Here is a 12,280-nt window from a genome sequence, read left to right as displayed (position 1 = left end):
AGGAGATGGCGAGAGTGAACGTCGACATTCTAGGAATCAGCGAACTAAAATGGACTGGAATGGGTGAATTTAACTCACATGACCATTATATCTACTACTGCAGGCAGGAATCCCTCAGAAGAAATGGAGTAGCCATCATGGTCAACAAAAGAGTCCGAAATGCAGTACTTGGATGCAATCTCAAAAACGACAGAATGATCTCTGTTCGTCTCCAAGGCAAATCATTCAATGTCACAGTAATCCAAGTCTATGCCCCAACCAGTAATGCTGAAGAAGCTGAAGTTGAACGGTTCTATGAAGACCTACAAGACCTTTTAGAACTAACACCCAAAAAACGATGTCCTTTTCATTCTAGGGGACTGGAATGCAAAAGGAGGAAGTCAAGAAACACCTGGAGTAACAGGCAAATTTGGCCTTGGAATACGGAATGAAGCAGGGCAAAGACTAATAGAGTTTTGCCAAGAGAACACACTGGTCATAGCAAACACCCTCTTCCAACAACCCAAGAGAAGACTCTACACATGGACATCACCAGATGGTCAACACTGAAATCAGATTGATTATATTCTCTGCAGCCAAAGATGGAGAAGCTCTATGCAGTCAACAAAAACAAGACCAGGAGCTGACTGTGGCTCAGATCATGAACTCCTTATTGCCAAATTCAGACTTAAATTGAAGAAAGTAGGGGAAAATCACTAGACCATTCAGGTATGACCTAAATCAAATCCCTTATGATTATACAGTGGAAGTGAGAAATAGATTTAAGGGCCTGGATCTGATAGATAGAGTGCCTGATGAACTATGGAATGAGGTTCATGACACTGTACAGGAGACAGGGATCAAGACCATCCCCATGGAAAAGAAATGGAAAAAAGCAAAATGGCTGTCTGGGGAGGCCTTACAAATAGCTGTGAAAAGAAGAGAGGCGAAAAGCAAAGGAGAAAAGGAAAGATATAAGCATCTGAATGCAGAGGTCCAAAGAATAGCAAGAAGAGGTAAGAAAGACTTCCTTCAGCGATCAATGCAAAGAAATAGAGGAAAACAACAGAATGAGAAAGGCTAGAGATCTCTTCAAGAAAATTAGAGATAACAAGGGAACATTTCATGCAACGATGGGCTCGATAAAGGACAGAAATGGTATGGACCTAACAGAAGCAGAAGATATTAGGAAGAGGTGGCAAGAATACAAAGAAGAACTATACAAAAAAGATTTTCATGACCAAGATAATCACAATGGTGTGATCACTCACCTAGAGCCAGACATCTTGGAAAGTGAAGTCAAGTGGGCCTTAGAAAGCATCACTATGAACAAAGCTACTGGAGGTGATGGAATTCCAGTTGAGCTATTTCAAATCCTGAAAGATGATGCTGTGAAAGTGCTGCACTCAATATGCCAGCACATTTGGAAAACTCAGCAGTGGCCACAGGACTGGAAAAGGCCAGTTTTCATTCCAGTCCCAAAGAAAAGCAATGCCAAAGAATGCTCAAACTACCGCACAATTGCACTCATCTCACACGCTAGTAAAGTAATGCTCAAAATTCTCCAAGCCAGGCTTCAGCAATATGTGAACCGTGAACTTCCTGATGTTCAAGCTGGTTTTAGAAAAGGTAGAGGAACTAGAGATCCAATTACCAACTTCTGCTGGATCATGGAAAAAGCAAGAGAGTTCCAGAAAAACATCTATTTCTGCTTTATTGACTATGCCAAAGCCTTTGACTGTGTGGATCACAATAAACTCTGGAAAATTCTGAGAGAGATGGGAATACCAGACCACCTGACCTGCCTCTTGAGAAATCTGTATGCAGGTCAGGAAGCAACAGTTAGAACTGGACATGGAACAACAGACTGGTTCCAAATAGGAAAAGGAGTACATCAAGGCTGTATATTGTCACCCTGCTTATTTAACTTATATGCAGAGTACATCATGAGAAACGGTGGGCTGGAAGAAGCACAGGCTGGAATCAAGATTGCCGGGAGAAATATCAATAACCTCAGATATGCAGATGACACCACCCTTATGGCAGAAAGTGAAGAGGAAGTAAAAAGTCTCTTGATGAAAGTGAAAGAGGAGAGTGAAAAGTTGGCTTAAAGCTCAACATTCAGAGAACTAAGATCGTGGCATGTGGTCCCATCACTTCACGGGAAATATAGGGGGAAACAGTGGAAACAGTGTTAGACTTTATTTTTTGGGCTCCAAAATCACTGCAGATGGTGACTGCAGCTATGAAATTAAAAGACGCTTACTCCTTGGAAGGAAAGTTATGACCACCCTAGATAGCATATTGAAAAGCAGAGACATTATTTTGCCAACAAAGCTCAATCTAGTCAAGGCTATGGTTTTTCCAGTGGTCATGTATGGATGTGAGAGTTGGACTGTGAAGAAAGCTGAGCGCCGAAGAATTGATGCTTTTGAACTATGGTGTTGGAGAAGACTCTTGAGAGTCCTTGGATTGCAAGGAGATCCAACCAGTCCATTCTAAAGGAGATCAGTCCTGGGTGTTCTTTGGAAGGAATGATGCTAAAGCTGAAACTCCAGTACTTTGACCACCTCATGCGAAGAGTTGACTCTTTGGAAAAAACTGATTTTGGGAGGGATTGGGGGCAGGAGGAGAAGGGGACGACCGAGGATGAGATGGCTGGATGGCATCACCGACTCGATGGACGTGAGTATGAGTGAGCTCCGGGATTTGGTGATGGACAGGAATGCCTGGCGTGCTGCGATTCATGGGGTCGCAAAGAGTCGGACACTACTGAGAAACTGAACTGAGCTTTTGTTTCACATTTTGAAATATGAGGTCCCTAAACTTTCTGGCGAGGGCACCCTACTCCAGTACTCTTGCCTAGAAAATCCCATGGACGGTGGAGGCTGGTGGGCTGCAGTCCATGGGGTCTTGAAGAGTCAGACACGACTGAGCGACTTCCCTTTCACTTTTCACTTTCATTCATTGGAGAAGGAAATGGCAACGCACAGCAGTGTTCTTGCCTGGAGAATCCCAGGGACAGGGGAGCCTGGTTGGCTGCCGTCTATGGGGTCACACAGAGTCGGACACGACTGAAGTGACTTAGCAGCAGCAAACTTTCTGCATCACCGACTCGATGGACGTGAGTCTGAGTGAACTCCGAGAGTTGGTGATGGACAGGGAGGCCTGGCGTGCTGGGATTCATGGGGTCGCAAAGAGTCGATACGACTGAGCGACTGAACTGAACTGAAACTTTTTGTGAATTTCCTAGACTGCTCTCCAGAAATCAGAGTGCATCCCTTATAAAAGCAAGCGAAACTCCGCCTCATCGTTGGAGCCTGAGAACTTGGTTTCCCTCAGCCCGTGGAAAAAAGTGAAGTGAGTTCTGCTCTGACCAGAGGCAAGCGTGGTGGCAGCGGAAACTACATCACCCAGAAGTCTGTACGGTGCGAGGCGGCTGTGACTGAGCCAGTGAAAGGTTAGGAGAGGCACGCGTGTGTGCGTGCGCACTGCGTTGGGGCGGGACTTCCGGCGTTTTCTCCGGTAGTCTTTGGGAGGCTGTTCGGCTGTTCAGCTATGGGCCTTGCCTTAGCCCGCTGAGCGGTGAGGTGACCTAGCGGAAAAGCGAGAGGAGGCAATTTGTCTCCGCTATCCAGAATCGGCTCTGAGGCCCTTTGAGCCCGTAGTTGTCGGCGGTGTCCTCCTTCCCGCCCCACTCGCCGCTTCTGCTGGCCCAGCTCTTCCCACCGGCCAGTGACCGAGGTCGGCGCAGGTGGGTGCTGCGCCTCCCGGGCCCCCACCTGGCCCGACTCCGAGTCCCAGATCCGGACGGAACGGAAGGGTGCCCGTTCAGGTCCCTGCCGGTCAGCCCCAGAGTCCAGAACTGAGGGCTGCCTTGTGAGGGGTCGCCCTTCAGCTAGTGGCTGGGGTGAGGGAGAGAGTTCCCTCTTGGGCGACGGTGCAGGGCTTGCAGGTCCTCCCCTAGTCGGCAGCCTTGGGGAAACTTGGGGTCACTCTTTTCTGTGACAGAAGGGAACGGAGTGCCTCACCTGAAATGGCAACCTGAGCAGGTGCGAGCCATGGAAGGTTGTTGTGAAGGAGATGGGACTGGGAGAACCGTGTCTAGAGTTAGAAGTTGGGAGAAAATGCGAATGGAGGCAGGAAGAGTGGGAGGTGCTATAGACCCCAGGGGAATTTTGGGAGAGGCTGGGCCAGGGAGGTAGCGGGACATTAGAGATGGGATAAGACTGGGTAGCTTTCTTCAGTAGAGTCCACAGGACTTTCTGATGCTCCATGTGTTGCCAGGAGAATGTGGACTGGCCCAGCATGGCGTGGGAATCAGATTGAGGAGGGGGGGCGTGGTCATACGCTTGTTGCCTGAGATGGGCTCTGTGGTGAGGGAGGGGAGGGCTTACAGTAGGAGGGCAGGACGTGAAGGCTGGGTGCCGGCATCCTTGATGCTCCTTCCAGGAAAGAGCATACCTGTCTGAGGAGGGATTCTGGCCTGTGTCTTCAAGGTAAAGAGCTTCGCTTCTGTGGAGCCTGCTGTGGGTGCTGGAGTGGATTCTCCACTGGCAGACTCCCGACCCTCACTGCCTCCCCGATGGAAGGAGGGAAAGTCAACTAGGCTGGTGGGGCCAGTGAGTCCTAGACCCACCTCACCCCTCACCTCATCGCTCAGGGCAGGAGGGATGAGACTGCTTCAGTCAAGGGCTCCCAGCAAGCTCCCTTATTTACTGAGTAGGCCTGCTTGCTGAATGGACTAGTAGCTGACCTGCCTGCTCAGCCCCTCCCAATGACTCATTAACTTAAGAATGTATGAAAATTAACCAAGAATTAATCAGTATTCCTCTAAATACACACACAGCCAATTAGAAATGAGCCTGTTCACTCGGTTAAATCTTTGTGAACACTTTGTAATTGGCTTGTCATTGCTTTACCTCCGTATATTTGCTTACAAGGTAAAGTTTTATGTATGACATCTGAGATACTAAAAAAACGTAAAGACCCCAAATTTCAAGACTATACCACGTCAATTGCCTGAAAATACATATAAAACTATTGTTCTTATGGACAGTCATAGCTGATACATGGTATGTCCTCCTTACATTAGATACCAGTATGAGTCTTCTGAGGTTGGAATAATTCTTATCTTCAGTAGAATTTTCTTTTGTCTGAAGTTAGGGAGGCTCAGTCCTTCTCCAGGGCCACCTGATAAGAGGCAGTACTGGTTTCTGACATGCTCTGTCGTGTCCGACTCTTCGCAACCCCATGGACTATACAGTCTGTGGAATACTCCAGGCCAGGATACTGGAGTGGGGAGCCTTTCCCTTCTCCAGGGGATCTTCCCAACCCAGGAATCAAACTAGGGTCTTCTGTGTTATAGGCAGATTCTTTACCAACTGAGCTATCAGGGAAGCCTGAGCTTAGACTGACAGGCAGAGATCCTGTTAAACCAAGGCCAGGAAGGGGTGGAGGTCCAACTCTGTTGTAGGATTCTAGCACTGTTGTCCATGTCTCATGACTTCTTTCTTCCCCCAGAGCCCCATGGCAGTGGTAGAGATGCTCATGAGTCCTGTACAGGTGAGTCATAATTATCAACCTGATAGTTTTACCATCCTGATATATATGCCCTTGAGGAATGGCAGTGTCGCAAGACTGCTGTCCCTGTTTTCTGTCTTGCATCTGTAGACCATGTGCTCTCACCATGCCCAGGATCCTATATTTAGTCCTGTGTTATAGATTTGTCAGCAGTTTCATTGCTGACAGCTGATGGGGGAAGGTGTGGCAGGGAGCCCTGGCCACAGGATTTAAAATGTCCAGACAGTTGCACATGATACTGAGGTGGAATATGCAGGGAACTGCTGGTTCTTTCATAACTGGTGGGAATGGGGTGCTGAGACAGGGATGCACAGGTATCAGGCCTTGACTGATAGCCTGAGGTCCTGATTCTCTAACCCTCAGGTTGAGGGCAGGTAGGGAATGCTTGAAGCAGAGCAGGAAGGTGCCACGTCTCAGATTTTAATAGGCTCCCTGTGACTGCAGAGTAGAAGACAGACTAGGTGTGCATGAAGGCTGGGAGATAGGAGGGGAATTTCTGCAATCATCCATGTGCGTGTTTGTGGGGGCTACACCTGAGTGGTGGCTGTGAAGGTAGGGATAGAGCTGCCCATTTTTTTAAATCATGTATTTAAATTGAATATATTTTGTCATATTTTATATATTAAATTTTATATTTTATGATATATTTTAAATATCATATATTTAGGTGGTCTACAATGACGTGTTGTCCATATTTTATGTAATGGAGAATGAGGTACTCAAGGAGGTAGGCTGATAGGAAGAATCAGGGAAGACCCAAGGTTTCTGGCTTTGTTAGGAAGGATGAGTACCTCATCAGCTAAAATGAGGAAGCAGCTCTAGTCGTAGGGAGAATTTCCAAATGGAATAAGAAGAGTCAGTTTTTGTCCATGTTACAGATGTTCCAGAGATTCCCAAGGGGAGGTATCCCCGAGTCGTCAGGAAAGTGCAGTCCCGCAAGTGAGAGGCAGTGAGGAGGAGAGTGAACAGTTGGCCCTGAGCCCTGGCCCTGGCCTTATAAAGACAAGGACAAACCTGAGTTTGTCTGAGGGTCAGCATCTGGGGGAGGGATCCAGCAGGAGAGGGGTAGGGCCGTGCATGGCAGTCCACAGCCTACATGGTGGTTTGTTTTCTGCTGTGTACTGGACACAGGGATCCATGGTCATGAGAAGAGAGCACGCACTGATGCCCTTATAAAGACAAGGACAAACCTGAGTTTGTCTGAGGGTCAGCATCTGGGGGAGGGACCCCAGGGAATCACTTTCTCACAGAGTCTGGGTTTCAGGGGAAGGATCCAAGGTGGAGACAGCCATGGCATAGGAGCCCTGGGTTAGACTAGGATAAAGTTGCAGATAATATTTAGGCAGTATCATTTCTAGCTGGTGGTGGGGATGCCATTAGAGGACAAGGAGTGAGGATGAAGGGCCTGAGTCGTAGGTCTCTGGGTTGGATACCTGGGTGGTTGTGATGGGCATCACCAAAACAGATGAGGAAGCAAAGTGTCTGTGTGACAGCAGGGTGTAGGTGTGAGAAAGTCTTCAGGCCAGGGCAGACAGGAGATGGATGTTTAGGATGGAAAAGGGATTCGCTGGGAGAGTCTCTAGACCTAGGGTGCAGTGGGAATGTGACTGGGGAGGTCTGTGCGCCTGGGCTTCATGTGAAGAGAGAGGAAGGTGTTGACTGCTTGTGGGACAATCCTTGCAGTGCAGAAGAGGGAGAGAGCTAAGGGGACATGAGGTCTCATGTAGGCGGGATGGCTAGGGAGGAAGCAAAAAACAGGGCCCTGTGGGGAGACCTTCTGGGGTGTGCCTCCAGGGCTTGGGGTGGGCCCTGGTCTTAGAGGACTTAGGTGTTCAGGGGCAGGATTGGCTGCAGTAAATGTTGGATGCATTTGCCATTCACTGCCTGGACTCCATGTGCAGAGCACCCTGTAAGGAGGTGAAGGAAGTGCCTGTGGTGTCTGTGGTGGGCTGGGTGTGGTGCTGTCACCATGGAAGGGTCAGAGTTGTCAGGAAGCTGCAGTCCCTCAAGTGAGAGGCAGTGAGGAGGAGAGTGAACGATTGGCCCTGAGCCCTGGCCCTGGGCTTATAAAGACAAGGACAAATCTGAGTTTGTTTGAGGGTCAGCATCTGGGGGAGGGATCCAGCAGGAGAGGGGTAGGGCCATGCATGGCAGTCCACAGCCTACATGGTGGTTTGTTTTCTGCTGTGTACTGGACACAGGGATCCATGGTCATGAGAAGAGAGCACGCACTGATGCCCCTAGGACGTATCTTGAGGGTGGGACATGTGGGAGGAGGCTGAGTGGGGACAGATGCGTAGGGGGAGGGTGAAGGTCCTGGAGAGCGACGTGCATCAGTGGTTGTTCCCAGAGGATATTAACTTGTGGAAGTGGGTGGGTGGTGATGAGTGGTGACACAGAGAGGCCAATGACATTTCAAGAAAGTTTCATTGCTTACATTTCCCGAGAGGAGGCACACTGTATAACCCAGGGTCATGTGGAGAATCAACCATACTTGGTTGGCAGGTGCAAGCACCAGTTTGGGGAAACCAGTGGTCAGAGCCTTTTTTGGATTTTCAGGGGAAATGTGGGGAGGGTTGGACAGAAGGCTTAGGGATGACTAGTTTGGATAATTCTGTGTACCTGGAGTACGGGAACTGTCTCTAGCTGTCTGGTACCTGGCTCTGGGCTGATTTAGGGCAGGGGAAATACTGACCTGGTGAGTGAGAGTTAGTTGGTTCAGAGTATGAGCTCTGGAAGCAAGGGAGATATGAACAAATTTGGCCTTATGTTTAGCCCTGTAATTAATGGATGGCAAATAGATAAATACAGAATCCACAAAACTGAGTTAAAACAAGAAGCTATTCATGAACCAGACTCTTTTGATTTTGGCAGGACTGTGTGGTCTTTGAGGATGTGGCTGTATATTTCTCCCAGGAGGAGTGGGGCCTCCTTGATGAAGCTCAGAGACACTTGTACCATGCTGTGATGGCAGAGAACCTGGCACTCGTGACCTCCCTGGGTAAGCTCTGCACACTCACCCAGTGTTCTGGGCTGCACTCTGTTCTACCCCTTTTCCCAGGGGCAGCTCTGTGCTCCCCACACTGAGACCTTCCTTTCCTGGTTTCCTGGTATGTGTGCTGTTGGTGCTGGGGCTGGACCATGTGTACAGTGTCACTGTTCTCCCCACAGAGCCCTAGCTCTTCCACTCTGAGAACTTGCATGACAGGGCTCAGGAGTCAGAAATCTAAATTTTATCTGAGACCCCCTCTGACCTGGCTTGTCCCTGGTAGGTGATCAGACTAGATGCTTGGACCCTTGTTGCCCCAGGCCTTCCCCTCCTCTTGCTGACATTTCTTTCAGGCACCAACCAAGATACGAATTTTGGGACCATTAATGCTTCTGCAGTCTCCCCTGTGAAGCTGTTAGAATTTTAGCATGTCAGATGCCCTGTGTTGAATTTCTGGACATATGCTGGCCCCTCCTTTTCTGTCTTTCACGTAGGACTGGCAGCTTTGTGATGCCACATCAGTGCTCACCTGGTGCAGGAGGGAGGACCCTGGGTGCTTGACAGTGTGGTCATTACTGCATGTATGGCAGGAGACACTCAGAATTACCCGAGCTCAGTGTGAGGTCCTGGGAAATGGTGCCATGTCAGAACTGGGAACTTGTTCTGTGTTCACCATTGATTGATGCTATGACCGCTGGCCATACCTCGTTTCTTCCTTTTCTTCCCAATTTTTATTTCTTCTGTCACCCTCCAGCCACACCTATGTGACCCTCGCTTGTCACATGTTCCATATCACTGCTCTATATGTAAGATGTGCTGAGGTCTGCATGTATGTATCCTTAAATAGTGCTAGAACTTTAGCATCTCCTTTCTATCAGATGTTTCAAGGTCTGGGCACCAAATTTGTCATAGAGCTCACCTGTCACCCATAGCCATGGGTGTGGTGAGGCCCTTTGCAGAGGATGATTTGGAGGCCTGCTATGGTCTGAATGTTTGTGTCTCCACACATTCCATATGTTGAAAACTTCATGCCCAAGGTGGCAGTGTTAGGAGATGGGGTCTTTGGGGTGATTAGGTCATGAGGGCAGAGCCTTTAAGAATGAGGTTAATGCCCTTTTAAAAGGGGACCCCACTGAGACTTCCCTGGTGGTCCAGTGGTTAAGACTTTACATTTCCAATGCAGAGTGCCTGAGTTAGATTCCTGTTGAAGGAACTAAGCTCTCACATGATACGCAGCTCAGCCCAATAGATTAAAAGAAAAAAAAAGGAGGGGACCGCACAGAGCTTCCAGACTCCTTCCACCATGTGTGACGACACAATGAGAAGTCTGTGACCTAGAAAAATGCATACACGTCTCTGGGTTCCATCCTCTTTAAATGTGAGAAGTAAACTTCTGTTTATTATAAGCTAGTCAGCTTTTTATCATAGCGTCCCAAGTGGACTGAAAGAGTAACTCTTCCTTGAGTCTTTACCTGTTGACAGGACTGTCTCATCATGGGAGCTCCCCAGGTTCATCTCTGCATAGCAGATCTTCTCTCTGGCTCTGGTCTTGGGTGTGTGTGACACACATATTTCTGATGGGGCTGTCCTTTCCAGCAAAGTCAACATGCACTTTACCAGCATCTATCTGGTTACAGGTTGTTGGCATGGAGCCCAGGGTGAGGAGGCCTCTTCTGAGCGAGGTGTTTCTATAGGGATGTCAGAGGTCAGAACTGCAAAGCCAGATCCATCCTCCAGGAAGGCCCAGTCCAGTGACATGTGTGGCTCACTCTCCAGAGACCTTTTACCCCTGCCTGAGCATGACAGAATGTACTGTGATGAAGGACTGTACATTTGTGGAGCAGACCTTTTCCAGCAGCAGAAGGAGATTAGAGACAAACTTTGCAGAAGGGCTGAGGGGCAGCCTTCATTTGTGACCAACAGCAGTGTTCACACAGGAGAGAGGAACTTGACCTGCAAGAGAGATGGGAAGCCCTTCCCAGGCAGCACAGGCCTTCTGCAGCAGCTGGCCCCTTGTGGTGTGCGGCAGCCACATGGGGACACTGAGTGCCAGGAGGCCTTTGGTCATGAACAGAGTGGTTACAGGTGTACTCAATGTGGGAAAGCCTTCAGCCGAAAACAGATACTTGTTGAGCATCAGAAAATCCACACTGGAGTAAGGCCTCATGAGTGCAGCATATGCGGGATGGCCTTCATTAGAAAATTTCACCTTGTTCAGCACCAGAGAATCCACACTGGAGAAAGGCCTTTTCGGTGCGGTGAATGTGGGAAATGTTTTAGGTACAACTCCACGCTCATTAGTCATCAGCGAGTTCACACTGGATTAAGGCCTTATGAGTGTAGCAAATGTGGGGAATTCTTCAAGTACAGTGCCAACTTCATGAAACATCAGAGAAAGCACAATGGAGAAAGGCCTTTTGAGTGCAGAGAATGTGGGAAATTCTTTAGGTATAACTACAGACTGATAAGACATGGGAGAGTTCACACTGGAGAAACTCCTTATCAGTGCATTGAATGTGGGAAGTTTTTCAGGTACAGCTCCACATTCATTAGACATCAGAGAGTTCATACTGCAGAAAAGCCTTATAAGTGTAATGAATGTGGGAAGTTCTTTAGGTACAATTCCACACTCATTAAACACCAGAGAGTTCATACCGGAGAAAGGCCTTATGAGTGCAGTGAATGTGGAAAATTTTTTAGGTACACATCCACCCTCATTAGACATCAGAGAGTTCATACTGTAGAAAGGCCTTATGAGTGCAGCTTGTGTGGGGAATACTTTAAGTACAAATCCAAACTTATTAAACATTGGCAAAATCACACTGGAGAAAGGCCTTATGAGTGCAGTGAATGTGGGAAGGCCTTTAGGTACCACTGCAGACTCATTAGACATAAGAGAGTTCACAGTGGAGAGAGGCCATTTGAGTGCAGTGAATGTGGGAAATTCTTTCGGTACAACTCCAACCTCATTAAACATTGGAGAAATCACACTGGAGAGAGGCCTTATGAGTGCAGAGAATGTGGGAAAGCCTTTAGCCACAAGCATATACTTGTTGAGCACCAGAAAATCCATACTGGAGAAAGGCCTTACGAGTGCAGCAGATGTCACAAAGCCTTCATTAGGAAGTCCCACCTTGTTCATCACCAGAAGATTCACACTGAAGACACTATGAGTGCTGTGAATGTGGGGAACTCTTTAGATACAACCCCAACCTCATGAAGCAGAGAGTTCAGTGGTAGAGACCTTATGAAGGGGCCTGCTGTATAGCACAGGAAACTATTCAATATCGTGTAATAAGTTATAATGGAAAAGAATCTGGGAAAGAATTTTATTTATAAACTGAATCATTTTGATATATACCTGAAACACTGTAAATCAACTATGCTTCAATTAAAAAACAAAAGACCATATAAGTACAGTTCAGTTCAGTTCAGTCACTCAGTCGTGTCCGACTCTTTGTGACCCCGTGAATCGCAGCACGCCAGGCCTCCCTGTCCATCGCCAACTTCCGGAGTTCACTCAGACTCACATCCATCGAGTCCGTGATGCCATCCAGCCATCTCATCCTCGGTTGTCCCCTTCTCCTCCTGCCCCCAATCCCTCCCAGCATCAGAGTCTTTTCCAATGAGTCAACTCTTCACATGAGGTGGCCAAAGTACTGGAGTTTCAGCTTTAGCATCATTCCTTCCAAAGAAATCCCAGGGCTGATCTTCAGAATGGACTGGTTG

General features: G+C 48.1%; 1 protein-coding gene across 2 annotated transcripts; it reads left to right on the top strand.

Annotated features, from left to right (window-relative positions):
• The first annotated feature begins 1,139 nt into the window (after positions 1 to 1,139).
• LOC138096053 (zinc finger protein 548-like) lies at positions 1,140 to 12,070 on the top strand. 2 transcript variants are annotated; one of them, XM_068992129.1, is made up of 4 exons: positions 1,140 to 1,154; positions 8,437 to 8,563; positions 10,189 to 10,711; positions 10,880 to 12,070. In XM_068992129.1, the coding sequence occupies exons 1-4, from the start codon at positions 1,140 to 1,142 to the stop codon at positions 11,769 to 11,771; spliced, it is 1,557 nt and encodes a 518-aa protein (XP_068848230.1). In that variant the 3' UTR covers positions 11,772 to 12,070. The 2 variants fall into 2 exon arrangements, with proteins under 2 accessions (XP_068848230.1, XP_068848229.1); XM_068992128.1 differs by lacking the exon at positions 1,140 to 1,154 and adding exons at positions 3,346 to 3,439; positions 5,503 to 5,544 and having other exon boundaries at positions 10,189 to 12,070.
• The last annotated feature ends 210 nt before the right edge of the window (positions 12,071 to 12,280 follow it).

This window comes from Capricornis sumatraensis, chromosome 20, assembly GCF_032405125.1.
Source record: "Capricornis sumatraensis isolate serow.1 chromosome 20, serow.2, whole genome shotgun sequence".
In the NCBI taxonomy this organism is placed as follows: domain Eukaryota; kingdom Metazoa; phylum Chordata; class Mammalia; order Artiodactyla; family Bovidae; genus Capricornis; species Capricornis sumatraensis.
Note: the sequence above shows the minus strand (reverse complement) of the source record. Positions and strands in the feature narration are given on the sequence as shown.